This window comes from Naumovozyma castellii, chromosome 5 (genome assembly GCF_000237345.1).
Source record: "Naumovozyma castellii chromosome 5, complete genome".
NCBI classification, from domain to species: domain Eukaryota; kingdom Fungi; phylum Ascomycota; class Saccharomycetes; order Saccharomycetales; family Saccharomycetaceae; genus Naumovozyma; species Naumovozyma castellii.
In genome coordinates this window covers 19,720-46,630 of record NC_016495.1, presented here as the reverse complement: position 1 = coordinate 46,630, position 26,911 = coordinate 19,720, and the positions used below count along the sequence as shown (strand labels likewise).

The window sequence follows — 26,911 nt, the reverse complement described above, 5'->3', positions numbered from 1 at the left end:
GACTTTCTCCCTTCTTTCAAAAGAAGGAACCTTCCTTATTGTTTGTTTTTTCCCTCTTTGTATTTCTAAACATTTTTTTAATATTATAATTATATATTCAAATGACGTATGGTAAAACGTCCAATTAATGTCTTAACAGCGTTTTCTTTGATAATTCATTAATGAAGCATAATGCAATATTTATATCTTATACGTACATTATGTAAGCAATCTACGTCTTCTATATGTTTTGCAATGGGTGGATAATTAAACCATATTTACTAACTTGTTCAAATTTGATTTAGTTTCCAAATCCAATTGAGAAATAACATTATTTGCAAAAGCTCCTGATGCTTGTATCCATTTCTTCAAACCTTCTGCAATATATATCCTTACTCCATTGTTTAAGTCAATTCCAGGTAATGGATCAAACGGTCTCTCAGATATACTAGCCAATTTACTAAACGAAGAACCGAAGGTGGATATTTCTTCAATGTTCTCCAAATCTGTAAACTCACTCTTAACATTGGCGACACTTTCAGATGCTGCACATTTAACAATGGCTGTCAACGTCATTGGAAGCAAGCTAGGATATTTATTTTTCACTATATCCCCATTCATCAACAATGCTAACGCACCCACTGTGGCAATCTTACGATCTAATAAATTACCTAGATCAGGTAATGTTGGAACAACAAAGTTACTCCATATTTGTTGGAATAATCCGTCCTGAACTTCATCTATAAATTGAACAGCAAATTCAGCTCCCAATTTAATGGAAAGGACTCCCAGGAAAACACTTAGTTTCTTAACATATCTTTCAGTTTTAGAACTTTGTAACCTTTGTAATAATAAAGTAGCTATTTGTTTCAGGTATGGTTGTAACCGATTTAAATCAATGGTTAACATTATATCATCCAATAATTCAAACCCATGAATTTCGTATGCTTTGGAGGCAATCAACCTTTGGAAAACACCTAATACTGGAACTAAATCAGGAAATATTGAAGGATCTTTACTAATGAAACTTTTTAATAGTCTCGTTACAGCTGGAACGTTCCCTTTCAATTCCCAAATTGATGGTGACAACAAAGGATGTGATAATTGTTTTACACTATCAGGAAGTGTTGGCATTTGTTCAACAGAATATGCAATAAGTTGAAAAACATAAGGAATAAATTCTTGAATGTCTTCTGACAAAATGTTTAAAAAAGTGGGCATTATCGATTCCACTAAACTTAGCAAAATATTCTTTTCAGTATAGCTAAATATGACACCAATACATTCAAATGTGTAATGTGTGAATCTTGGATTTGATGGATTCTTCGCAATAATACTAACAATACTCACCAATTGATTAATAAGTTCAGGGTATGTCGATTGTACTGTCTCTTCTGCCGTCTGTAAAACTCTAAACACAGCACGCATCAAAAATTCATTTTCTGCCAATTTTTCAGGTGATATTCCTTGCTTCATAATCAATCCTAATAAATTCTTCAATAAGATTTCGGAACTTCCAACTAGATCTGCTTTGGTAAATATGAATGTCGGTGATGAGTATGATTCCCTTATCGTTAATATACGTTCAATGGTAATGGCCGCATAGGTATACACCACGTACTCATCATTCTGTAGGAAATTACCTAAGAGTGGTAAAATTTCAACCAGCTGAGGTTTATTTAATTGATTTCTGAAAATGTAAATATATTTGATTGCGTCGACTCTTTGGATAGGATGGTTAACATCCCCAGTTAAATCAGGGATAATATGTTCCGTAAAAAATTCTACAACATTTAGTAAAGAATTGGTAGAAGATACACCTGCTGTTGTGATGTGACCATTAATAGCTAACGCAGCAAACAAGTAGACGTAAACATCCTTATATCTCCAGTTTTCTTTAGGATTTGATTGATATTGCTCCAGTATTTTTCTCATATGAGCTAAGAAAATATTAGTCACTAAAGATTCATTTTTTTCCTTCAATTCCTTTAGGAAATCAGTACACGCTCTTCTTCTAGTATCCGTATCAGAGCCTTCAAGATCTCTACGAATATATTCTATTGGATCATCCTCAAACAATTCCACATCAGCTTCACGTAAAATAACATTTGGCAAAATGATCTGTTCTGTGATATTATCCATTGCACTCTCATTGTTAAAAATTTCGAAATATTTTGGGTTTCTGGAAACTGCTGTCAAAAATGATAATGACTTGGAAACTAAGATATCATATTTAGGTTCAGGTGATACTGTTGTCAGCAATTGCCACGTGATTTCGATAAATTTATTAATCATTGGACCAAATACATCCTCATATCTAGTTGTGTATAGTTGAACAACTTCTTGGATCGAAGATTTAACTTTAGTCAAGATGCTTGCATGTTCGGTTTCGTCAGCATCTTCCAATAATGGATTTGAATAGGCTAGATATTTATGCAAAATGCCCATACCGGTTTCAATGTTATCTTCGAAAAATTCAGGGATATCTTGACAGTTAAAATCATAGTATAACTTAGTCAGGATCAATAAGACATCGAAATATATATTCAGTTTCCCTTGATCATTTGGATTTTGAGAAATTTGTTCGTCAACCGTTTTCAATAAGGACATAAAGGGTTGTGTAAAAACATCTAACACTAATTTGATTTCCAAAAATAGCTCATCTGATCTGAATAAAGGTCTCCATCTCTTGAAAATCGAGTGCGCAACGGTTAAAACACCTTTATTTGTAATCATGTCATCATTTGTTAATCTCGTGGCCAAATCCTGAAGTAAAGTTGGCCAGTTCTGTGGGAAATCAGAATCAGCTATGACGGAAATAGCTTCACCAATTTGCACTTGTAAATTTCCAGGCAAAGATATCATTAAAGGAACTATTTCCTTTTTTATCAACATAACATCATTCGGAGGAAGTAAATGATTCCCATTTTCGTCTATCCATTTTCTTTTTATGAAATTTTTAAAAAATAGAGCCCCAGCTAATCTTGTAGAAATGGGTAGATTGGTAGAAGACACAACATGTAGTAAGGTCAGACCGAAACCTTCCTGATTTTCAATTGATTTCAAACTTCGTTCTGCAAATTTTGAAGTGTTTGCCACGACAGATTGAGACAAAAAGTTGGCAATTTTTTCAAGTTCTGACATTGATGGTTCTTAATTGATCATTCAATGCTTACAGGGAGACCTATTACTTCTGAATTGGTCGATTTATTCCTTCAATTGTAATACTTGATCTCTAAATATCCTATATAGAATTCGGTAGAATAAAATTTTTCAAAATTATAAGAAATAGATTATTATCTTACCCGGATATCTTCAGTAGATTTACTTTAAAGCGAACTCGTTGAACAATCTAGAAGAGATAGGTAGTACCTGCATGGGATCTCTTGATTCAATATTGGCAGTTGTGGAAGGAGCATAAACTCTAATTCCCCGTATATGTGTATCTTTCCCATTCTCGTGATTAAATGGGAATTCTAGTCGAATAAATCGGCATTTTAACAACTTATCATGTGGTCTATTGTCAATAAACGACAATGCGACCCATCCATCAAGATGATTAACAGATAAACTCTTGTAATAGTTACAATTGGTAGGACTAGAGCCCACGTATATTTTTATTTCACGTGGTGTATACGATTCATCTTGGTGCAGTGATATGTAAAGACCTATCTTGATAATACTCATTTTTTTACTGAAATATATGTCTAGTTTGTGTGGTTGCTTACCATCACTCTGCCAAAAGGTATCAGGATCATCGTCTAATGCATTTTCTATTGGATTTCCCACTTTGGAAGATGAAGGTCTCCAGTACGCCAGATGAGTTACATTAGTAACATCAAGTGAATCTAATCTTTCCAGCCCAAGAGTAAATCTATTGGCCATAGTGTATGGAGTTAATTCTTCCCTCATTTTGTTACTTAGGGGACCATTCATATATTCGCATGAATCATTTTTAAATCGTGAATCAGACCCATCATTTAAAATTGTAATTGGTTTGTTAAGTTTATCCACAGGTTTAATGAATTCTTTGGGAGCCAGTTTATTTAATATATTATTTACAATGTCAGCATCCATGATCTCTCGAAACACTTTATCTAGACTAGGTGTCTTCTCCTCTATGACTTGACTCCAACACAAAACTTCTATAGAGATAACTTTTCATCAATATCAACACCCACACATTCGTGGTTAATATTATACCACAAAATAATATATTCTATTTAATTACAAAATATAGTTTAATTGAAGAAACTATACAGCAAAATCATCAGGCTGGGTCGGCAACCATCCTTCAGATGAAAGGATCTCATTGGTATATTTTATTAATTCTAAACGAGCAGTCTGACTCCTTTTAAACTCAAGATATGATGTCGCAGAATAATTTGGGTTTATTCTCTTGTATATATGCCACTGGGCATATCTACTGACAATAGATTCACAATTTTTTCTTAAAGGTTTATTTCCCTTGGTATACGAACCATTTTTAACTCCATTTAATAGTGCTTCCTCGATAGTTTCTCCTTGTGTAAGGAAAAGTTTGATAGAACTCATTGAGCTTGGTTCCTCTGTAATAAAATTTTTATCCTCACTAAATTTGACAGTTGTGGTCAAGTATTTCATTGGTCGATAATTAACCTTCGAACATTTTAATCTGTTCTGAAACGATAACAATAAATCATTCTTGTTATCATAATTCAGTTGTGGGATCAACAGATAATCGATGAAAACAGGTGTATCTAGAAGACTCCATGTCATGCAGTTTAGAATTGACGTCACTTGTCGCAAGCAAAGTTTATCTGAACATGATTTGGATAGTGTGGTTAGACTATCTAATCTTCCTGGTTTTGTTCTCACAACACCATTTCTACTAAAATTCAATCTTCCGCGCAATATTGTCGGTATATTGGGATCAATATATTGAAATTCATCGCTGTCATCTATTGATTTAAGCGAAGATGAAGTCGGTGATGAGTTTGATAATGTTCTCATACTTGCGTCACCGCAAGGTAGGCGTGATATATAAAGTATGAGCTTCCATTTAGCTCTTAAATGGTACTTTCCGTTCGCATCCGAGATCTCAAGTAGATCGGATTGACGTAAGTTTTGGTTCATATTATCAATATCTTTTAAAAGGACTGTGTTAAACCCACGCAGGGCAAGGATTTCAGCATGACAATCATGAATCATTTTGCCTCCACTTCGACTCAATTCTTTGTCCGGCAAAGCCTTCACACCTGTTGATAAAGATATCATCTTCAGATTGCCGGTATTACTATCCAATAGGAGCGTACTGGCTAAAACAGTCCATTCTTTTACACCATTTGATCTCAAAACTGGTTTAGAAGATGGCTTTAACTTGTTGTACTCTTCTTGAACTATTTTGGCAACTCTATCTGGTAATAATACTTCTCCTCCCATAAATTGCTGGCTACCTTTGTTATCGAAGGCATGGTTACTTCAAGAGTTCGAAGCTGTCCTCCTGTTAAAGCATTACTCAATATATTTTTCGAAGCTCAAAATGGTCCCAATATATTCAGAAAATTGACAACACGCGCTTGGTGACAGCAAAGTGGACAGAAATTTTGAGAATCAAATGGAACCATATACTAATACGTAGAAGCAAAAGGTGTTTTGCGTCCTTATAACTTTAAAGAATGTATACACTAATATATAGAGAGAAACAGTTGAAACAGTCTTTCTGTATATTTTGCCACACAGTTACTATTATTGCAAACCCCCGGCCAGTAAAATAGATAAAACTGTATGTATAGGTAAAGTTAACGACCCTCTAAAAAACCAATGGGTTTAACAATAGTCACTATTGTTAAAAGAGAAGTAATAACTCTTTGCTGAATCATAAAGAGTGGACCAATAAATTTCTCAGAGCTCTCAACTTTCGTTTTTTCCTTCTCTATATAGTTCTGCTGCAGAAACAAAATACAAGTATATAGTTGAAGAAAGAAAAAGGGGTTTGGTTCACTTTCTACTACCGCTCCATCTTGAACGTTTTCAATGAATTAAGAATTTGAATTATTGAATTAAGCTACCCATTAAATAACAGATCCGAGGTCAATAACCTTTGGCTTGGTTTCAAAAAAAAAAAATAGGCTTCTTAGAATTGGTCCATTCAATTTTAATTTTATAGTATCAATCACAGATTTTAAATCTCGTTACATTAACTTTATAGACTAAATAATACATATGTTTAACTTTCCGTAAATAAAATCTCTGGTAAGTCATCTAAATATCGAAGTTGACATCCAAGTTCAGACTATTAATCATATTTTCTAGTCCACCGAGACGTCTAAACTTTGCTAGTAAAAGCTCATTTTCTTTACGAGCTTGTGCTTCATTGTTTTCTTTTAATTGTTTTTCGGCTGCAAGTGCCTTCGCCTTCTCATTTTCCTCTTGTTGAACTTCTTGGTAATATATTTTTGTTCTGGTCTTTAATCTACTAAATGGATCACTCTTCGAATCAAAGCCAATTTCTTCCTTTTTCTCGTGTCCTGTATTCTTAATCTTATCCATGTTCACCTTTCTATTTTTGGATGTCAATGCACCCAATTTATTCGAACCAACCTGATCATTTTCATGATGCTTCTCATATACAGATAATCTTTTTTCTAAGTTCCTTAATTGAGAAGAGTATTTCGCAACATCTCTTTCGTTGTTGTTCTCTTGTGCATAACGTAGTTTGTCTCTTAGAACTGTCTTTTCCAAGACGGCGTTAGTACCAGATAATTTCTTGTTGAACAGCATTCTATTACGAACAATGGTATCCATTAACTGTTCAGTCAAGGGCTCTGATATAAAAGATTGGATCTCCTTGGCTTTGTTTTTCAAGGTGTATATGGACGGTTTGGTAATATGAGATGTGTCTAGTGATCTAACATATCTCTCAAATTCATCCGGAGTAAACAGACCATCACTAAAGAAGTTCATTTGAAAGACCTTCCTATTACTACCTTGTGTAACACCAAAATATTGATTGGTAAAGAATTCTCCCATCCTATAAGGTTTCTGTAAAAATATCTTTTCAATCTTGACCATACGATACGAAGTTGTTCCTGTGCGTCTATCTGTTCCAACATTGACTTTCCCGTAGCATCCTTTGATCAATTCATTAAAACCAGGATAAAAACAGTACTTAGCAACGAATGAACGGCCAATTTTAACCTTATTAAAATCATCAAGTTCTGTTTCTCTATCAGTTTGTTCCTCTGCCCATTCAACTTCATCATTCTTATCCTCTGAATATCTGCCCTTTCTTTCATAAGGGTTATACTCTTCTTCATATTCACTGTCTTCATCTTTCTTATATTCCTCTTCATCATATTCTTCTTCCTCTTCTTCAAATTCTGAACCTTCTTCGTCAGAGCCACGGCGGTGTAGACCTTTCCTTTCTCTCTGTTTCTTTAATTGAGATAATTTGGAAGCCTTTAAATCAGAATGACCAGTAGCATGCGTCGTTCTTGTAGAAGTACGTGTCTTCGTTCCTTCTTCACTAGGAGCATTCCTCTGTTGCTGTTCTTTTAGATTTCTCTGACGTTCTCTAAACAGTTTACGTTCTTGGTACTTTCTCATAGTTTGTGATCTTTCAAACAGTAACGTTTCACGTTCCATTTCAGGCAGACTTTCTAATTGCTCACGATCAGCTTCATCCTTATATTTTCCCTCTAGAGGAAATGGATTCTGTTCCATTTCCTCTTCTTCCTCACTTATATTTCCAGCACCAAAGTTGCCAGGGTCATAATCATCTTCCTCTTCTGCCTCGCTATCCACTTCAATCTTTTTTCTTTTGGAACTGGCATGTTCATGGTTTTTGGCTCTCTTATTTGACGTGGTTAGAACTTGTTCATCTTCTTCTTCTTCATCAGCACCAGCTAAGGCTAATAAATCTTCATCAAGATCGGACATTATATGAGTTCAATTAAAATGGAAGTCGCTATGTTCCTCTGGATGTCAGAAAGACAATAAAAAGAATATCAGTATCTTAACAGCTTTATTTGAACTAACTTTCAGTCAATTTGAAAGTTCCATAATTTTAAGAACGAAAAAGCTTACCCGCACAAGCGATCAAGAGCTCAGAAAATATAAAGAAATCTAATCTTCAGCTGTGTATGTATAGGTTTGATACTATAAGTCAGTGACATTATATGATTCTAGTAGCTAGATACTTGTATAAATGACCTATTTTTTTGGTTAGTTTTGTCCAGTTATTTCTTAGCACCGTATTTGTTGACGGATTTACCATCTGGAATAGTGAAGAAAACGTAAGGTTTACCATCCTTTGGTAAGGCATCTAATCTGTAGTAACCCTTTCTTTCAAATTGGATGATATCACCAACCTTCATATCCTTAACATTCAAGTCAGCAATGGCGTCGGTGTGGAATTCAGTGACTGGAGTCAAGAAATCTTCGAAACTTTCATCCTCTTCCAACTTGTCCTTAGTGATTAAATGATCGAAGTCAACTAAATCCACTGGAACAACATCTGGAGTATCAGCTAACCAAGTTAACTTATGTTTAGTCTTCTTGAAATCACCTTCCAAATGTAATTTACCAACTAAGGAACCATCGGCATTCTTTTGAGTGATAATGACATTACCCCAGTCCATCATGGTGACTTCTTCGTTAGCTTCAAGTAAATCGGCATCATCCTTATCAATTACAATATCCTTGAAGTAAATGACCTTCTTTTCACCAACTGCTGGGTTCTTCTTATGTTTTGGTTTCATTTCAATTTTTGGTGTTTGTGGAACGTCATCACCTTCTAAATGGATCTTTACAGGATTCACAATTGCGGTGTGTCTTGGTGCAACAGGATCGATGACCTTCTTGTTGAAGGCCCAAATTAAATTCCATTCCAAGTTAATGACATTTCTTGATGGACCTTGAGATAACACGAAATTTCTCAAACCTTCAACAGTCATACCTCTTCTTCTAACACCTCTAACAGTTGGGAATCTTGGATCATCCCAATTGGAGACTAATCCCTTGTCGACCATCCATTGCAACTTTCTCTTAGATAATAAGGTTCTAACAAAGTTTACACGAGCAAAATCCCAAATATGAACTTTTCTTAGATTTAACGCTTGCAACATCCATTCATATTGAGCGTTACGATCTCTGTATTCAATGGTACGTAATGCATGAGTAACACCTTCCAAAGCATCCACAATTGGAACACAGAAATCATATGTTGGGTAAACTTTCCAAGTAGTACCAGTTCTATGATGAGGAGTCAAGTTACATCTGTAAATAACTGGGTCTCTCAAAGTCTTATTTAAGGCCTTGTAATCGATCTTGGCACGAACACAATTCTTCAAACCTTCTTCAGTACCATTCTTCATTTCTTCAGTGAAGATTTTCAAATTCTCTTCAACGGAACGATCTCTTCTGGCAGATGCAATACCATCCATACGTTCTTCTCTCATCTTTTCAGTTGGAGTGTCGTCACAGTAAGCCTTACCTTCCTTGATCATTTGAATACAGTAGTCATACATTTCTTGGAAGTAATCGGAAGAATGAGTGATTCTGTCACCTTTAATGCCTAGTAATTCCAAATCTTCCAAGATAGAATCTTGAAATTCTTCCTTCTCCTTAGATGGGTTAGTGTCATCGAATCTAATGATCAGCTTACCCTTGTAAGCTTGAGCAAAATATTGGTTCAAGATTGCAGCCTTGGCGTGTCCGATATGTAAATATCCAGATGGTTCAGGTGGGAAACGAGTAACCACTTCACCCATTTTGGCATCAGGTAAATCAATTTCGAAATTGGCCTTGTGGGTTTCCTTCTTCTTACCAGCATTGGCAGTTTTCTTTAATTCTTGCAAAGATTTAGTCAAGAATTCGTGAACAGAACCGAAAATTGGATCCATTTCCAAAAGTGTATACCAACGAGAAACGTTAACTTCCACTTTATTCTTGATAATCGACCCACACATCCCGTTGGATCTAAGGGCACCCCAACAGGCAATATCAGCGGCTGAGTATTTCAATCCACCCAAGATGAAAGTTCTCAAGTTAAGATGAGCATCCAATTTACCCAATGATTCAGATAATTTTTGGAAATTCTTGATCACTAGTTCTTCAGAAGCCATTTTGACCCATTGAGTAATATCTTCCTCCTTGGAGTTGCTGAAGACATCAGAAAATTGAGCAACAATCTTCAAGAATGCGTCTTTGTTGTCACCATTGAAGGTTGCAGGAGCAGCCTTCTTATCATCGACAAACTCAATGGAAATAGAGTTTGGCTTAGTTTCATTGACGATACGTGCAGCAATTAATTCAGCATAGGCAACCACTGGCGCCTTACCGTTGATAACCAAAGTGGCAGACATCGTTAATTGACCGGTTATTTGAATTCTAGAATTGAGGAGGAAGAGCACAAGGAAGAAGAATCCAATTAATAGAGTGACCGTAATATAAATATTCCACTTTTTCCATCGCGTTGCACGTTCTGAAAAAATTCGCTTAGATAAGGCATCGAGGGTTTGAGATAATGACAGATGCAATAGATTGCAGCTGATTGTTGAATCCCGATTGCGATAGAGCAGATTGAGTAGATTACGCTGATAAATAATGGCTATCACGGCAAATCTATTTGTGAACCAGAAGGGTACGACCACTTCGTTGAAGCAACCTAAAGAAATTTCTTACTATTCTAGAACACAGGAAGACGAGTTCTTAGTAGGTGATGATTCCAGGTTGAGTTACTATTATTTGCCAAATGCTGATTTGGATAAAAAACTAGATCTTTCTAGTGGGATTAAAAAATTTAAAGATTGTTCGAAAAATATGAAGGATAGATGTACGTTAAATGGGCTACTAGATACTATTATGGAACATGAAAAATGTAAGAATAAGAAAATAAAAGCAGACATTATCACATTTAGAGGTATCATAAGGAAATTAATATCGTCAGCATTTGAAACAGCTAACTTTAACCCCATTAATCTAAGGATTGTCTCATTTGACGGACAACTATTTATCAAAGATATGGCTGATTTAAATGATAAAAAGGTACTAAACGCAAAGGAAAATGATCACATAGATTTAGGATCATATTCTGGCTATAAATTTGAAACTTTGGCAACCCTGTCGCAGCCAGTTCCTTATGTTTCTAGAGCAACCTTGGACAAAAGATCGAAGAAGATATGTAATAATGGTGATGAATACGTGACAGTGGTCAAAACAGGTGTTGGTAGTGCGAAACTGGTCCTTGGTGCTGAAATTGATTGCGTTTTCGATTTTAAAGAAGATGGGAAGGATAATTTAAAGCATTATGCAGAATTGAAATGCACCACGCAAGTAATAACGGCCGCTGATGCACATAAATTTGAGAGAAAGATATTTAGAACTTGGTTACAATGTTTTTTAGTAGGCATTCCAAGAATTATTTATGGATTTAGGGACGAAAATTATGTCCTGAAAACAATTGAAGAATATTCCACTGATGAGATTCCCATACTTCTAAAGAACAATAACACCAAAATGAATTCTATGTGTTTAGATGCAATCAAGTGGTATGGTTTGTTTACAGAATGGTTATTGAAAATTATACCAAGAGACCAACCGAAAGAGATAAGACCATATAAATTAGTCCTTGAAAATAATCACCTAAAACTTTCAGAAATTGAAAGCACTGATGAGGAATATGACAGCCTTGTCAATGGAGAAAGTGTTTTATCTAAAGAATTTCAAGAATGGAGATTGTCATTATAGGTTATCTGGAGGCATAATTATGAAGTTAATAAATGTACAACTTCTTTTATCGTTATTAGATTACATATATTTTATAAATTTTGGCTAGCCTTTCGCTTATTTCATTATCGTTTAATGAATAACTATTCTATCAGTTTTTTTTTAATGAGAGTGCCAACTTTATTTACGGTCATAGACTGAAGGTATAGCCTGGAACAGCCATAGAAAAAATAACCTTATCTTCCAGTTTTGTTTCTTTACTCATATCTCGTAATTCATCTAAAATTATCAATCTCGGATCTCTCAGAGAAGTAATCATTTTCACATGGGTAATCAGTATCTTTAGTGGCTGTTTGGATAAATCTCGTGTACGGTCCGGGATGGTAGAATATAACTCAAGTAACCTATCTAATTCCTCTACCAAATGTTTCGGCGACATATGACCATAAAGCTGTTCGTCTTTTAGAGAATTAGGACTTGAACATTCAATAAAGATCCCTTTTAAATGGCCGAGTGGTATCTTATATGCCAAATACTGCCAAACTTTGTCTAGATAAATTTTACTTCCATCAGCTGGATCTCTTTCAACGTCTCCTCCTACGACAATACAATCATTTGTTATATTGTCAACAATAACGTAAACCGTACTATATATTTTCTCTTTTGCTTTGGTAGCTCCGATACCATGAGACACTTTAAAAGGAATAATTTTCCATTGTGGAAATAATTTTGAAATATGGCGAACTCCATTCTTCAAATTGTTAGCTTTTATCATATCTGTACCATCATTTAGTAAATTGGGCCATGCAATGTCGTTAAAAATGTGTTTCTTTAGGGCTTCCATGGTAAATGAGAGCCCATATAAGTTTTTACTAGCATTATATTCGGGGTCGTATATCATTGGAGAATTTATGATAAATCCGTTAATATGATCCATATGAGGGTGCGTAAAATAATATTCTTCAATTCCTTGAAAGACCCTTGTGGCCATTGTGGAAAGACTGTAGATTTGACTTTTAGAATTACGGCCCAATTCAAGCTGGTCCATGATCTTCTTTGAGAATCCAACTCTAAACGGCATTCTATCATCAACATATTTTGATATCGGTTCAAACTCTGATTCGTAGTAACTTTCAATTTCATTCTGTCTTTCAGGGTGATTGGACTTACTGAGGATCTGCAATATACTTGAAACGCCCACTCCTCCATCCACGCAGACGGAGGATATATCTATTGCTGATGAAGTAGGATGTATCATAAAGCATTGTGTTGTTCCATCCCACGGGCCCCCAGAAGCTCCCAAGACAGTGATTTCGAAACTCGCAGACATCTTCTCTTTTCAATATCCATGCAGTGGTTCCAGATATGTTCCTGTAATTGGTAGTGGATATGTAGAGGGTGTACCTTGTGCCCTGAGCATTGCATCATAATGACTGGGAAAGTTTTGTGACATCGTTACCAGACTGGAAGTTAGAATGCCCCCTCATCGAGTCTTCGCGGGGGACCCATTACAATAACGGCACGGAACAAAAATTCAGGGAATTTCAGGAACACCAATAATGTTACCAACTTGCTGTGACCAACCTCTCGAGTCTTCGCAACTGGGTCTTGGTTAGCACGGATGGTAAGCGGTTGAATCGTCTACCAGATATATTTGTGAGCAATTCCTTTAGAGGCGTAATGGATAGGATGTCCTTTACTAAAAACATATTGAACCGCAGTTCATAAAGTATTTTTTCATCCTCTTGAACCATGTCATAGACTGGCAATTCTGTAAAGTTGCAAGTGGCATATTTTGATGAGAGAATCATTATCCATTTTGCAATTTCTTTGGTGGTGCTGCCAACAAAATGTACTTCCAGCGCTAGATGAGAAAGATATAACTGGATTTTCCAGAATATCTCACGGTCCACACTAAGCAATACTTGATCATATTCAACAAGGACAATGACCCTTTTATATTCCTTTATTAGTTTTTGTAGATTACTATCATAGAATAAATGTGTGGTTGTTGCACTCTGAAAGAATTTATCGAGTTGTATTCTTATAATACATGCAGTAGAATTTAAAATAAAATCGCATGGAAAACAGGTTTTATCCTCAATAATGTCTATATCATAAGTGTTAACCAGGCATTGCAATATTCTGTGATTGACCTCAATCTTTTCCATATTAAGAATAACGGTTGGCTTTTTATTGATATTTAGACTAGTTTCCAAATGTTCTAATTTTGGAGGCGGTGTATCCGTATTGATAGATCGTTCATTAGAGTTCCCGCTAACGTTTGACCTAATACTCACAGCATCTTGGGGCTGGTTTTTATGCAACAATGTCAGTATAGAACTTCCGTACAGAGTTTTTTGCTTATTAGTATTTGCATGAACGTCACCTTCTTTTTTTCTTTTCCTTTTAAGTTCCAAGATCGACCTTAGCTCTTCATCAATTATAGATCTTTTTTGAGGTACCAGTGATGTATTTTCTGTATTTTCTGTAGTGGAATTATTGAAGATATTCTGTTCTGTTGGGCTTAAATCCTCGTTAAGGGCATATTCATCTTTATTCTCTTTATTATTTGCGAAGCAAGTCTGAATTTCTATTCTTACACATTCCTTGTTTTCTTTGTCGTTGCTGATAAGATCTAAGCAATTATATTCCAATATTTGAAAGTTAATAGGGGAAGATCTCACTTCGAAACTCAAGTCAGTGTCAATACTCTCCGCAGTAATCTTTGCCACTGTGTCAGAATTTTTATATGCATCAAAAGGTTTCCAATTTAAAAACAGTAACTGGTCTTTCGACAATTTCCAAGGCTTTAGGTACTTTAAAAACGGTAAAATATTGATCTTCTTCTTCTTAATATCTTGTGAAGTTTTTACACTAATCTTATAGAATTCCAATTTACTCCATTCTACATCAAAGACTTTTAATTTTAATCTTTCAAAACAGCTAGTGTCGTTATTGGAAAACGATGAAACGGCCCATGTGGGTACCAAATCCCTTTTAAAAAACTTACTTTGGTCATGACAGTTTCCCATAAATATGGAATCAATCCTAAAGTCCCCTAAAGATAGACTCTGATATTTCTCAAAGGTAAGGGGTGAATCATTGTATATTCCAAACGAGACTGTTTTCCGAAGTTTTTCGTTAGTTATTCTTTCCAATGAAACTTCTATTTCATTATTCATTTGTGGAAATTTTACAGCTCTAAATTTATATCGTTTTTTAACAGTTACTAAATCCTGAGCTAAGTTAAACTTTTCAAGTGGAGTTGAATTGCGGTTTAGTTTGCTTTTATTGAAGGTAAAGTTCAAGGAACTGTTTTCCGAGCAGGAATTTATCCATTTGAATATTCCTGTTGCTTCCTTTTCTAACATTATCCTTTCCTTGGTTGCTTTAAACTTGAAGTTGGCGTTAATACATATCTCTTTCCATCTATTATATGAAATATCTCTTACTTGGAATAGATGTGCCGGAAAGATGATATCAATGTAGAAATGCGACACCAAATTGGTTTTTGCACTAGAAAAAACCTGAAATTTGAATAGTTTATCTGTAGTAACTCCGAAAAGTAACGTTCTAAAAAAATGTTGGGCTTTCCTATCTAACTTCAAAGTTTCTTTCGTGTTTCGTTGTAATTCTTCATAGCCGCCCAACTCTCTTTCGTCCCTAATTGTTTCAATATGCCAACTCTCGATGTGCATTATAAATAAATAGAAGGTGAGGAAGTGTTGAAGTGTGTGACTTGTATATTTTGAAGAATTTGTTAAATAAGTGTTGTTGTTTTCTTCCATATTTTTTATTTGACTATTATTTTTAACACTATCCCTTTAAAAAATCAAACTAATTAAAAAAAATAAATAAACATTAAAATATTTGGTTTCGATTTCTCCGTATAAGGTCATACAACTACTCAAAGGGTAAATACAGTAGAATAGACTTTCCTTTAACTTTGAATCCCTTATAATTTCCTTGAATGGGAATGGAATGTTTCAATATTGGCCATGTTAAAAAATATCAAGAATAATACACTAAGAAATTTATATAAAGTCTACTTACACTCCCTTTGCTAATTAAGTTAGTAATCATATATGTACCTTTTCATCTGGAGACACCTCCTCCCCTTCTGTCATTATCTCAAGCAGTTCATCTGGATCACTATCCATAACTGAGTCCTCCTCTTCTTCGTTCTCCTTTGCCGTTTCCACAGTCTCAGGTGTCTTCTTATCCTTCCCTGCTTCCTCATCTTCATCAAGATCCATAACTATGCTATCAGGAGGATTCGAAACTGAGGGTTCATTGTCATCCAGTACTAACGGATTATTTTCACTATTGGAAAAAGGTTTAATATTCTTCAAGGATGCTGTGCTTTCTGTAAGTTCAACTAAGGCGTTATAACGAGATACAAATCTTGGTCTCGTGGAAATATTTGCCTCTAAACATAAAGGAACATCTTCTTCACTATTAGCCATCGATCTCTCTCTTAGAATTCTAAAAATGGTCTCAATATCACTGAATGTTATCTGATTGTTATAAATGTTATCTTCACAAAGAGTTAGATCAAGAGCTGGGATCTCAAACAATATTTCCTTACTTCCAAATAAGATTCTATTGTAGTATGTCTCCAAAAATTTGCGGACAGACGCCAGTAATTCAGTACAGCTACCATTGTTATATTTGGTATTCTCGCATATAATTGGATATGCTTCCTCATCATCATCTCTAGCATCATCATAATTGAATAGCAGGAACTTATCATCTTGATAATGAACTAGAACCTTGGGAAGTTGCTTCTTCAATAAACTCTCGGCGGCCTGACGGACTTCGGCATTTGCAGTCGTGTTCGATTGGGGGTTCAACTGGTCAACGATACCCTCTCCTGATTGCCCTTCTCCTTCTCCTTCTTCTCCAGAGTTATCTTCATATTCAAGTAAATCTTCATCTTCGTCTTCGCCTCTGACAGGCACTACTACTCCATCTACCTCTACTTCTGGAATTTCTCCTGTATCTTCTTGTCCGTTCATCTCGTTTCTCTTTCCCTGGTTTGCCGTTGGTTGTCTATACTACTTTCTTTGAACTGTCCGTCCCTTTTTATTAATTATTGTTAGTAGCATATTCTTTATAAAACGGTGAGAGAATAAATTGGCGCCACTGATGAAGAACAACAAAGGTAAACAGTCACGAAGATGAAGACAAAATTCGACAATTTTAGGGCTAATGCTGAGTTTATGAGGAATGACCAAACACCAAAAGGTAAATAACTTCACTTCTCAATGAAACACTTCGTTGGAGACAAGATACCCCTGTTCACCGATGACCATCGGATCATGTTACTGACCCTTTATTACCCGCAATATCAATAGCTAACAGAATTGGAAGGAAAAGATTAAGGAATAGAGATACCACTGCATTTAGGATACCAGTGACTCATAATAATTTATTAGATAACAACGATGGGCTAGAAGAAGAGGATAATACTTATGATGATGAGAAAGAAATGGATTCATTATTTACAGGATACGATACGACCGATGGATTCTCAGTAGAATCAGAGGATACTCAGGTTAACAATGATCTTTATGGCACAGGATATCATTCGAATGAGACCGTTAGCAAGAGGAGAGGACCATTGAAGATACGTAAATTGACTACTAATGCTAGAAAGAAAGATATATTGCAACATATCAGCGTCTCGACACTCCCCAAGGCATTCCAAAATGTGTTTCCTTTTAGCGAATTTAATAGGATGCAATCTGCTGCTTTTCCTTTTCTATTTGAACATGACGAGAATTGCGTTATCTCATCCCCCACAGGCTCAGGAAAGACCGTTCTTTTTGAATTGGCAGTTTTAAATCTGATTAAAAAATGTAATTTCGATATTGGAAATAGTAAAGTCATTTATATGGCCCCAACGAAATCATTATGCTCAGAGATGTTCAAAAATTGGAAATGTAAATTTTCTAACTTATCTGTTGGTATACTAACTAGTGATACTTCGTTAATGGAAACTGAGAAAGTTAAGAAGTCAAATATTATTATAACTACACCTGAAAAGTGGGATCTTTTAACTAGGAAATGGACAGATTATAGTAGACTTTTTGAATTGGTGAGGTTGATTTTAGTGGATGAAGTTCATACCTTACGTGAAAATCGAGGAGCCACTCTTGAGGTAGTCATAACAAGAATGAATACTATGTGTAAAGATATTAGAATAATTGCCGTTAGTGCCACAATTCCTAATATTTCCGATGTGGCGACTTGGTTAAAATCTCACAGAAATGAACATTACGAAATGGCGAAAGTTTTAGAATATGATGATTCATATAGACAAGTTTCCTTGAAAAGACATGTCTGTACGTACAACTTTACTGGAAGTAATGATTTCCAAAGAGACGCCATGTATAATTCCAAATTAGAAGAGCTTATTCAATTATATTGCCAAAATAAACCGGTGCTCATATTTTGCCCCACAAGAGCGTCTACTATTTCTACGGCCAAATATCTGGTGAGAAACCGCCGAAGGGTACCATTATCTGGACAAAAGCAATTAGCTGATCGAGTACTTTTTGAGTGTTTTCAGCATGGTATTGCTTTCCATAATGCTGGTTTATCAATGGAGGATAGAACTGCCGTTGAGACTGCATTTATTGAAGGAACTATCAATATCCTATGTTCCACCTCAACCTTGGCGGTAGGTATTAATCTTCCCGCATATTTGGTTATTATTAAAGGGACACGAATTTGGAATTCTACTGATGTAGATGAATATACGTCATTAGACATACTTCAAATGATTGGTAGAGCTGGTAGACCACAATTTGAGAAAGAAGGATGTGCAGTTATTATGACAGAACCCAAAATGAAAAATATGTATGAAAGGTTGATTTATGGAACTGATAATTTAGAAAGTACCCTTCATCTGAATTTATGTGAGCATCTTACGGCAGAAATATCACTAAACACTGTAACTGATGTAGATTCGGCAATTACGTGGCTAAAAAACACTTTCTTTTATGTTAGACTTCTTAAATCTCCGGCCAATTACCATGAAATATCTAAACGTTTAAAAGGTTGTGGATCAATGGAAGATCGCCTATATGAATTTTGCCAGATGTTGTTTGAAGAACTCTCGAGAAACCAACTCATATCTGAGAATGATAAGTCTTTCAGCTGCACTCCGTATGGGAATGCTATGGCAAGGCATTATATTTTGTTCGAAACCATTAAGCGATATATTAATGCCAAGAATTATTTATCGTTACAAGAAATCCTAACCTTGTTATCGAATTCAAACGAATTTTCAGAAATCAAGATGAGACATAACGAGAAGCGGTTATTTAAAGAAATTAATATGTGTCCACTTCTAAGATTTCCTTTCGTAACCGAGAAGAAGCAAAGTCAAATTTTGGACAAGACCTCTCAGAAGGTGTCTTTGATAATACAATATGAATTGGGTGGATTAGAGTTTCCATCCTACGAAGGAGCTCATAAACTTCATCAGATGCTTGTTCAGGATAAGATGAGAGTTTTTCGACACTGTTTTAGACTACTTAAGAGTATGATTGACGTATTTATTGAGAAAAGGGATGGAATGTCTTTGAAAAATACCTTATTCCTTTTGAGGTCAATTAATGGCAATTGTTGGGAGAACACCCCCATGGTACTCCGACAGTTAAAAAATATAGGTTTGGTTTCTGTGAGGAAGCTAGTGCGCCATAATGTTAATTCCCTTGCCGATATGGCTGAACTTTCTGAAAATCAGATTGAATACTACTTAGGATTGAAAATTGGGAGCGGTCTGAAGATTAAAAGTGACCTATCCTTGATACCAACTTTAAAGTTTAGGAGTAAACTGGAAAAATATGAAGTACATGGGAGGGCAATTGATGTTTATTTCAAAGTGGAAGTGAGTGCAAGCTCTAGAACGTCGGTATGGCATGGTCATAACTTATCAGTGGATATCGAGGCTTCAAAAGTTTCAGGCGAGTTGATAGACTTTAGAAGGATAAATTTGAGTAACTTGAAAACGCCAAGAAGTTTTAGGTTAAATGCAAAGATTGAATCCAGATTAGATGATATCGAATTTTCAATAGGTTGCCAGGAAATTGCAGGAGTAGGAAGAACGGCCACCTTTTCAACAAATGACCTACCAAAAGAAGCACTGGAGAAACTGACCGAAGACTCGAATAAAAACCAAAAACGATTATTCATGTTAGATTCGATTGAAGATATTGATTTGGAAAACAAAGGGATGTCTTCTTCATCAGATGATAGCTTATTCCAATATCTTGCAAATAGGGACCCACCTCCCAATAGAGTAGAGCAGGATAAAAACTCACACCTGTATTCCCGAACAATTCGAACGAATGGGAATTTTGAATGCTATCATACATGCAAAGATAAAAATAAATGCCGTCATTTATGCTGCAAAGAGGGAATACCAAAAGAATGCCTGAAACACAAAGAAAGGAGAGTTGAATCAGGACCTATTAATACTAATTTTACCCCAAATGATAGGATGCTCGACACCAATTTTGCTCCAGCTTTGAACTTGAATGAAGTTGATGATTTGTCGTCATTAGAAGAATTTTCAATTTCAAGGACAAGCTCACAACTTCCTGATGAAATTCAAGAGCTTTCCTCGCAGCCAGAGAATACATATACTTATTTGCAAGATAATAGTTCTAAGAGAGTAGATAGCAAAGAACCAATACTCCGAACCTCACCTGAGTATGAACGACAGTTTTCTGAAGCAGTTATTGTACCAATTGATATCAACGAATCGAGCTCTACTGAACCGACATCCTCGGGTAGTGCAGATGGTGCGGAACTGGATTTTCTAGGTTCTGACGTTTCTCTTGGCTAAAAAGAACTATATATACTTTTTTTTACTATTTATTTTAATCGATTATGAGGGATTTGCAATATAACTTGGCGGCTATTTGCATTGATCTCAAAATCGTTTTTTACGTGCGCGATAACACTTTTATGAATTGAAAAATCAATAATAATATAATGAAGTGCTACGACGGGAAACCATTAACAGTCGATTAATTTTATCCGCAACTTGTACCCTCTACTATAAACTATACAGATGTCCGCTATTTCTGATGATGAAGGTAATGAAGCTGACGTTGTGTCTAGACATCTTTGTGGGATTGTGGATATAGGATCCAGTGGTATTCGTTTCAGTATCTCATCGAAGGCACCCCACCATGCACGTATAATGCCATGCGTTTTTAAAGATAGAGTAGGTGTATCATTACATGATGTTCAATATGAGGAGAATACATTAAAGAAAATTCCAATACCAAAAGATATTATAAGAGAGATATGCGCAGCAATGAAAAGATTCAAGTTAATTTGTGACGACTTTGGTGTGCTTCAATCAAGTGTACGAGTAATATCAACGGATACGGCTAAGGAAGCATTGAACTCTGAAGAATTTCTAAATGCTATCTACGAAGGTACTGGTTGGGAAGTAGAACTATTATCTAGGGATGAAGAGGCCCGAATTGGCGTGTATGGTGTAGCATCATCGTTTAATACAATATCTGGTCTGGTTATGGACCTTGGTGGTGTCACCACACAACTTTCATGGGTGAAATCATCAGATGGACAAATTTTGCAATCTTCCACCCCTGTATCTCTCAAGTATGGGTCCAATACACTCTCTAAGAGACTAAAATTAGAAGATAGAAGAGCACTTTTCCTTGAACTTAAAAAGGCATTTAAAGAGGCTATGATAAAAATTGACATTCCAGACGATATGATTAATGATGCCAAGAAGAACGGAGGATTTGATTTGTGGACACGTGGAGGTGGGTTTCGAGGAATGGGACACTTACTTCTTTCGGAAGCAGAAGGCTATCCTATACAGACTATTATCAATGGATTTTCATGTTCGTATGACGAGTTTGTAGCAGTATCTGACTTTCTTTTCTTAAAAGGAAGAATACCAGGGTCCCCAGAAAAGAAAATTTTTAAAGTAACTGAAGCGAAGGCTAAACAGCTACCAACAGTTGGATTTTTGATGAATGCTGCATTTGAAAGTTTCCCTAAAATTAAGACGATACATTTCAGTGAAGGTGGTGTAAGAGAAGGTGTACTGTACTCCATATTACCTAGGGATATACGTGCAGAAGATCCACTGTTAATCGCTTCGAGACCATATGCTCCGTTATTGGCTGAAAAATACTTGAATTTGTTGAGAACTGCCATCCCTGAGAATGATATCCCGGATATTATCTGCTCAAGAATTGCACCTGCATTGTGTAATCTAGCATTTGTACATGCTTCATATCCAAAGGAACTACAACCTACAGCTGCATTACATATTGCGACCAGGGGGATTATTGCAGGCTGTCACGGCCTATCTCATAGAACTAGAGCATTGATTGGTATTGCTCTTTGTAATAGATGGGGTGGTAATATTCCAGAACAAGAAGAAAAGTACATGCAGGCGTTGGAAGAATTAGTGCTACGTGATGGTGATGGCGTTGAAGCGAGAAGAATTGTGTGGTGGACAAAGTACATTGGTACAATTATGTATGTTATATGTGGTGTTCATCCCGGTGGTAATATTAGAGATGATGTGTTTGATTTTTATGTAATGCAAACTACACAAACCACAAAAGATCGTCTACCTAGGGAACTTCGTAGTGTAGCATCCACAAATCTATCCAGAGTACAAAAACACCGTGAATTTGAAATTGTGGTTAGAATTAGTAAAGATGATTTGAAAACCAGTGCATCTGTAAGGTCAAGAATTATCACCTTACAAAAAAAAGTCAGGAAGCTTTCCAGAGGAAGCCTTGAAAAGGTAAAAGTAGGGGTTCAATTTTACGATAACTGATCTGATCTCTGTATGTCTTCTTTGGAAAAGAATTATTTAATGATATCCTTGGCGCTTTTTGTAAAAGTAGTAGTGGAAAAGTAAAAAGTATAGTGTCTAATGGTAATATAACTGAATCAAAATGTGGTCATCAATATCGCAACTCGTTTTTTCTAATTTTTTGCATTAAAGAAATAAATTTATATATATTTATCAAAATCTAACATACATATAGAACATAACAAAAATCATAAATGATTACATAATTTCATAAAATGTCATTAAAGTCATGACTTCGAGGAAGTTGTACTGAATTAAGCACCAATGACACCAACAGATTTACCAGCGGCTAATCTCTTTTGAGTCAAAGCGGCGATAACAGCAGCACCGACACCTGAACCATCTTCAGCAGCAATGATAGTAATTGGGTAATCTTCCTTCTTAGCTGGAGTCCATCCGTAAATGTCTCTCAAAGCTTCAGCAGCATTTTCTTGGAAACCTGGGTAAAGCTTGAAGACGGAACCGTCAGCAGCAATGTGACCAGCTTCATAACCTCTCTTTTGACAGATGGCAGAGATAGCACAGACACCCAATCTAGCAGCTCTTAAACCGACCAATTCACATAAACGTCTAATCAATTTACGTTCTTGAACAGTGGCATTGATACCCAATTCCTTTTGTAACAATTCATCGGTGTTTTCCAAGTTTTCAAATGGATCTTCTTCAACTCTAGCTGGGAAAGAAGTATCCATAATGTATGGAGTGTTCAATTTGGTAACATCTTGGTCTTTGAAGATCAAACCTTGTTTGTGGTAATCAACAAGGACAAGACGAATAACTTCACCCAAGTAGTAACCAGAAGACATCTTTTCGTAAGCTTGTTGGTTTGGTCTTGGAGATTCAGCATCAATTTGAAGATCGTACTTAGTTCTTGGTAAGACAGCGTTTTCGTTATCGAAGGAACCGTATTCACAGTTAATGGCCATTGGGAAAGATGATGGAATATCATCAGCCAATTTACCTTCCAACTTTGAAATGTCAGAGACTTGTTCGTAGTAAGCACCATTGACACCAGTACCAAAAATGACACCCATTTTAGTTTCACCATCAGTGTACAAAGAAGCGACTAAAGTACCAGTAGTATCGTTAACTAAAGCGACAACTTCAATTGGGATGTTTCTAGTCTTCAATTGCTTTTGCAATAACTCGACAACATCATGACCTTCGACATTTGGAATATCGAAACCCTTGGTCCATCTTTGCAAGATACCTTGGTTAATCTTAGTTTGAGAAGCTGGGAAAGAGAAAGTGAAACCTAATGGTAAAGCTGCGGAGACACCTTCTGGAAATTGTTCATCAACGAAGGACTTCAAAGAGTCAGCAATGAAACCGAAAAGTTCATCTGGGTTCTTAGTAGTTCTCAAAGCAGATGGAAGCTTATATTTGGATTGAGTAGTGTCAAAAGTACGGTCACCACCCAATTTGACTAAGACAACTCTCAAGTTGGTTCCACCCAAGTCAATAGCCAAGTAATCACCAGATTCCTTACCAGTTGGGTAGTCAACGACCCAAGTTGGAATCATTGGAATATTACCACCTTGCTTGGATAAACCTTTGTCCAATTCAGAGATGAAATGTTTGGTAATAGCCTTCAATTGTTCGGTGGAGACGCTGAATTCCTTTTCCAATTCAGCGATTTTTTCAAGGAATTCCTTTGGGACGTCAGCCATGGAGCCCTTTCTAGCAGGTGGTTTCTTTGGACCTAAATGAACCATTTTGTGTTGTTTTGTTTTTGTTGTGTGAATACTTTTTTTATGTCAAAAAAGAGAAAAAGTTGATTGTGGAAAGTATAATTTCTCCAGAAAATCGAAGACTTTTAAACTTTGAGGACTTTTTTATATAGTTTGGGAAATGGAGAATGGGGAAATTAGAGTTGTGTTGTTCACGTCAAGAAACAAGAAGAAAATGTTGGAATGACAGGGAAAACATCCAAGACTCGCAAATTCATTGTCATAAATAATTCCATGACGGGTAAATTTTCCAGAGAAACGGCCGTACAAGCTTCGAGAAAAATTGCCTCGAGTTCGCGTCGGCGAGTTTCCCTTTTCGGATATGAAGAAATCATCGTAGAACAACATCTCCATGGAGCTTCCACTTTAAAGCCTTCCAGGAAACCGGAAGCTACTACCATCGCTGTTCAATAATCGCCGCAATACGTAAGTGGGGTAGTTTACTTCACAAGAAGCTACGTACGCAAGTAAATTATTTGTTTCCCCAGATTCTTTGAACCCGTTGAGTAATCCTTTCCTGTGAGATACACGTTGTATAGAGAGAGACCCATTTCCTTACGTACAAAGAATGCCCCAGATTATAAGCTTGGAAAAAAAATTTACACATGCACTAAAGGAAAACCGGAAATAATTCCGGTTATATCAGGACCGAATTAGAGAGTTATCTCAAACACTTGAATTTTGAATTATATTACAAAATAAATATATTGCCCATTAACAAGAGTACGTATGGAAAAAAGCTAGGATTGGCAATTATATGTATTAACTATATACATCACGCTTCATGGGATTGTGGTTAGATCTGAAATATTTGTATCATATAGGTTGATATAACCATACTTGACCAATGTTTCCGGGATAAACCCATGATCTTGATCGTAATGTTCTATCAAATCAAAAACTGTTTCCGTGTAAGGTAAACATTTATATGTACAGTCTCTACATGACAAATCTGTCCATTCGGAATATCCATCGGGACCTAGATCAGGGCAGTTACTGTAATCTGTGTAATGATGATGTGGAGGAGGAAGAGAAGGATGGGATTTCGGAACTGGTTGAGGTTGTACAAGCACAGGTTTATCTTGTATTTGTTGTAGAAGAGTATCCGACTTCTGGTCATCACTTGCTTCTTTCAATGGAGATGGTAATGGTGATTCGTCTTCCTCATCTTCATATACTAATTTACTAACCAAATGTGATTCCAACAAATGATTAATTAAATCTTCACCTGGTGCTAATATTTCACCACAATCTTCATAAGCACATTTGATAACATCAGGTAATGGAACGTTCTGTAAACTCAATGGATCCTTTCCATTTTCATGTCCATTCCCGTTTTCCATTTTCATATTTGAAATTGATGTTGTTACATCAGAAATATCATTCGGTTTGCTATTTGCTTTCTTTTGTTGCTTCTTTTCATTCGTTTCAGACTCATTTGGTGGTGTAATAGCCAATAAAGCCTTTCTTGATTTCTTGGCATGAGTATTCAAATGTCTCTTTAATTGTTGGTTGGTAATGAAACCTTTTTCACAGAATGCACATTTTAAAGGTTTCACTTTGGAATGAGTCCATTTATGCACCTTTAAATGACACGGTCTCATGAATCGTTTACCGCAACCTTCCACGTCACAGATATAAGGTCTTTCATTAGTATGGGAGTAACGATGCTGCTGCAAAAGACACGGTCTTGTGAATTCTCTATGACAGCCTTCAAACTGACACTTGTAAACCTTCTTCTTAGATCTTTTTTCAGTAGCTACCATTTTCTGTTTTTGTTTAATATTATATTTTCTATAGTTTTATTGTGAACTGACTTGTGTGAGAAGAGAGTCAATGTAGATACTCCAGCTGTCGTGAAGATCTTGTACTGTTTATAAATACCACAGCGTACAGTTGTTGAACCGACTGACAGGAACCTTACTACTTTGTCGATTGATATTATTAACGGGGAAAAGAAACGCGGATGAAGCGCCATGGGTCCGTGATAGTCAACGGCCTTTCCTGCGCACGTTTCTGAGGAAACATATGTGATGACTGGATTCCATTACAAAGATTTGACAGAGAGAACTCCGGCGGGTATAAACATAATTGCGAGACCCTCAGCATATGAGGGGAAGGGTATCTTGTGGATAGGGGCACTAGGCAAACGGTTTTGGGCTCCCGAGGTAACTGTCATTCTGTCTTGTGCTTATTTAATCGGCTAAATTTATTGTATGTCTGAAAAAATGACGAATTTTTACTTACTTATCGTGTGGAAAAGTTCCATTGGAAATATTCAGGGCATTAAGCACTGAAAATGGTCAGATATAATTGGTGAGCCGTTGCTGACAGTCTGAGTCACTATGTCTTTGTTGCGTAATGGAGAAGATCTTGTTTTTATTTCCGGTTTGTGAGGAGTTGTTGATTGTTTAATCGTCCCGGGACGTCGATGCTCTGATGAACTGGGTATTTAATACTAGGCTGTTTTTTTGGTTAACTACAAATTTGTTTTGAATCATCAAGGAGACACACCTTATGGGCAAGAGGTGAACTATATATATGTAATTTCAAAAGTTGTAAACAGTTATAGTGACCTCAGTAATATTTTTTTGTTGTGCTG

At 36.0% G+C, this 26,911-nt stretch overlaps 13 protein-coding genes across 13 annotated transcripts; 3 read left to right on the top strand and 10 right to left on the bottom strand.

The window, feature by feature from the left end:
- Positions 1-246: 246 nt before the first annotated feature.
- On the bottom strand, positions 247-3,123 carry CSE1 (importin-alpha export receptor; the record flags this gene model as incomplete). The annotated part of the gene is made up of 1 exon (XM_003676412.1): positions 247-3,123. One exon carries the CDS (start codon positions 3,121-3,123, stop codon positions 247-249), a length of 2,877 nt encoding a protein of 958 aa, XP_003676460.1.
- A 180-nt stretch (positions 3,124-3,303) lies between these two features.
- On the bottom strand, positions 3,304-4,056 carry DOC1 (anaphase promoting complex subunit DOC1; the record flags this gene model as incomplete). Its single annotated transcript, XM_003676411.1, has 1 exon — positions 3,304-4,056. One exon carries the CDS (start codon positions 4,054-4,056, stop codon positions 3,304-3,306), a length of 753 nt encoding a protein of 250 aa, XP_003676459.1.
- Positions 4,057-4,233: 177 nt separating this feature from the next.
- Positions 4,234-5,400, bottom strand: TAD1 (tRNA-specific adenosine deaminase; the record flags this gene model as incomplete). The annotated part of the gene is made up of 1 exon (XM_003676410.1): positions 4,234-5,400. The coding sequence occupies one exon, from the start codon at positions 5,398-5,400 to the stop codon at positions 4,234-4,236; it is 1,167 nt and encodes a 388-aa protein (XP_003676458.1).
- An 822-nt stretch (positions 5,401-6,222) lies between these two features.
- Positions 6,223-7,899, bottom strand: RTF1 (RNA polymerase-associated protein; the record flags this gene model as incomplete). Its single annotated transcript, XM_003676409.1, has 1 exon — positions 6,223-7,899. The coding sequence occupies one exon, from the start codon at positions 7,897-7,899 to the stop codon at positions 6,223-6,225; it is 1,677 nt and encodes a 558-aa protein (XP_003676457.1).
- Positions 7,900-8,198: 299 nt separating this feature from the next.
- Positions 8,199-10,325, bottom strand: GUS1 (glutamate--tRNA ligase GUS1; the record flags this gene model as incomplete). The annotated part of the gene is made up of 1 exon (XM_003676408.1): positions 8,199-10,325. The coding sequence occupies one exon, from the start codon at positions 10,323-10,325 to the stop codon at positions 8,199-8,201; it is 2,127 nt and encodes a 708-aa protein (XP_003676456.1).
- A 241-nt stretch (positions 10,326-10,566) lies between these two features.
- RAI1 (decapping nuclease) lies at positions 10,567-11,709 on the top strand (the record flags this gene model as incomplete). Its single annotated transcript, XM_003676407.1, has 1 exon — positions 10,567-11,709. One exon carries the CDS (start codon positions 10,567-10,569, stop codon positions 11,707-11,709), a length of 1,143 nt encoding a protein of 380 aa, XP_003676455.1.
- Positions 11,710-11,878: 169 nt separating this feature from the next.
- Positions 11,879-13,018, bottom strand: PDE1 (3',5'-cyclic-nucleotide phosphodiesterase PDE1; the record flags this gene model as incomplete). The annotated part of the gene is made up of 1 exon (XM_003676406.1): positions 11,879-13,018. The coding sequence occupies one exon, from the start codon at positions 13,016-13,018 to the stop codon at positions 11,879-11,881; it is 1,140 nt and encodes a 379-aa protein (XP_003676454.1).
- Positions 13,019-13,250: 232 nt separating this feature from the next.
- ZIP2 (Zip2p) lies at positions 13,251-15,479 on the bottom strand (the record flags this gene model as incomplete). The annotated part of the gene is made up of 1 exon (XM_003676405.1): positions 13,251-15,479. One exon carries the CDS (start codon positions 15,477-15,479, stop codon positions 13,251-13,253), a length of 2,229 nt encoding a protein of 742 aa, XP_003676453.1.
- Positions 15,480-15,770: 291 nt separating this feature from the next.
- RMR1 (Rmr1p) lies at positions 15,771-16,709 on the bottom strand (the record flags this gene model as incomplete). Its single annotated transcript, XM_003676404.1, has 1 exon — positions 15,771-16,709. The coding sequence occupies one exon, from the start codon at positions 16,707-16,709 to the stop codon at positions 15,771-15,773; it is 939 nt and encodes a 312-aa protein (XP_003676452.1).
- A 473-nt stretch (positions 16,710-17,182) lies between these two features.
- Positions 17,183-20,551, top strand: HFM1 (DNA helicase; the record flags this gene model as incomplete). Its single annotated transcript, XM_003676403.1, has 1 exon — positions 17,183-20,551. The coding sequence occupies one exon, from the start codon at positions 17,183-17,185 to the stop codon at positions 20,549-20,551; it is 3,369 nt and encodes a 1,122-aa protein (XP_003676451.1).
- Positions 20,552-20,779: 228 nt separating this feature from the next.
- On the top strand, positions 20,780-22,540 carry RTG2 (Rtg2p; the record flags this gene model as incomplete). The annotated part of the gene is made up of 1 exon (XM_003676402.1): positions 20,780-22,540. One exon carries the CDS (start codon positions 20,780-20,782, stop codon positions 22,538-22,540), a length of 1,761 nt encoding a protein of 586 aa, XP_003676450.1.
- A 293-nt stretch (positions 22,541-22,833) lies between these two features.
- HXK2 (hexokinase 2) lies at positions 22,834-24,294 on the bottom strand (the record flags this gene model as incomplete). The annotated part of the gene is made up of 1 exon (XM_003676401.1): positions 22,834-24,294. The coding sequence occupies one exon, from the start codon at positions 24,292-24,294 to the stop codon at positions 22,834-22,836; it is 1,461 nt and encodes a 486-aa protein (XP_003676449.1).
- A 797-nt stretch (positions 24,295-25,091) lies between these two features.
- On the bottom strand, positions 25,092-26,075 carry FZF1 (Fzf1p; the record flags this gene model as incomplete). Its single annotated transcript, XM_003676400.1, has 1 exon — positions 25,092-26,075. One exon carries the CDS (start codon positions 26,073-26,075, stop codon positions 25,092-25,094), a length of 984 nt encoding a protein of 327 aa, XP_003676448.1.
- Positions 26,076-26,911: the final 836 nt, after the last annotated feature.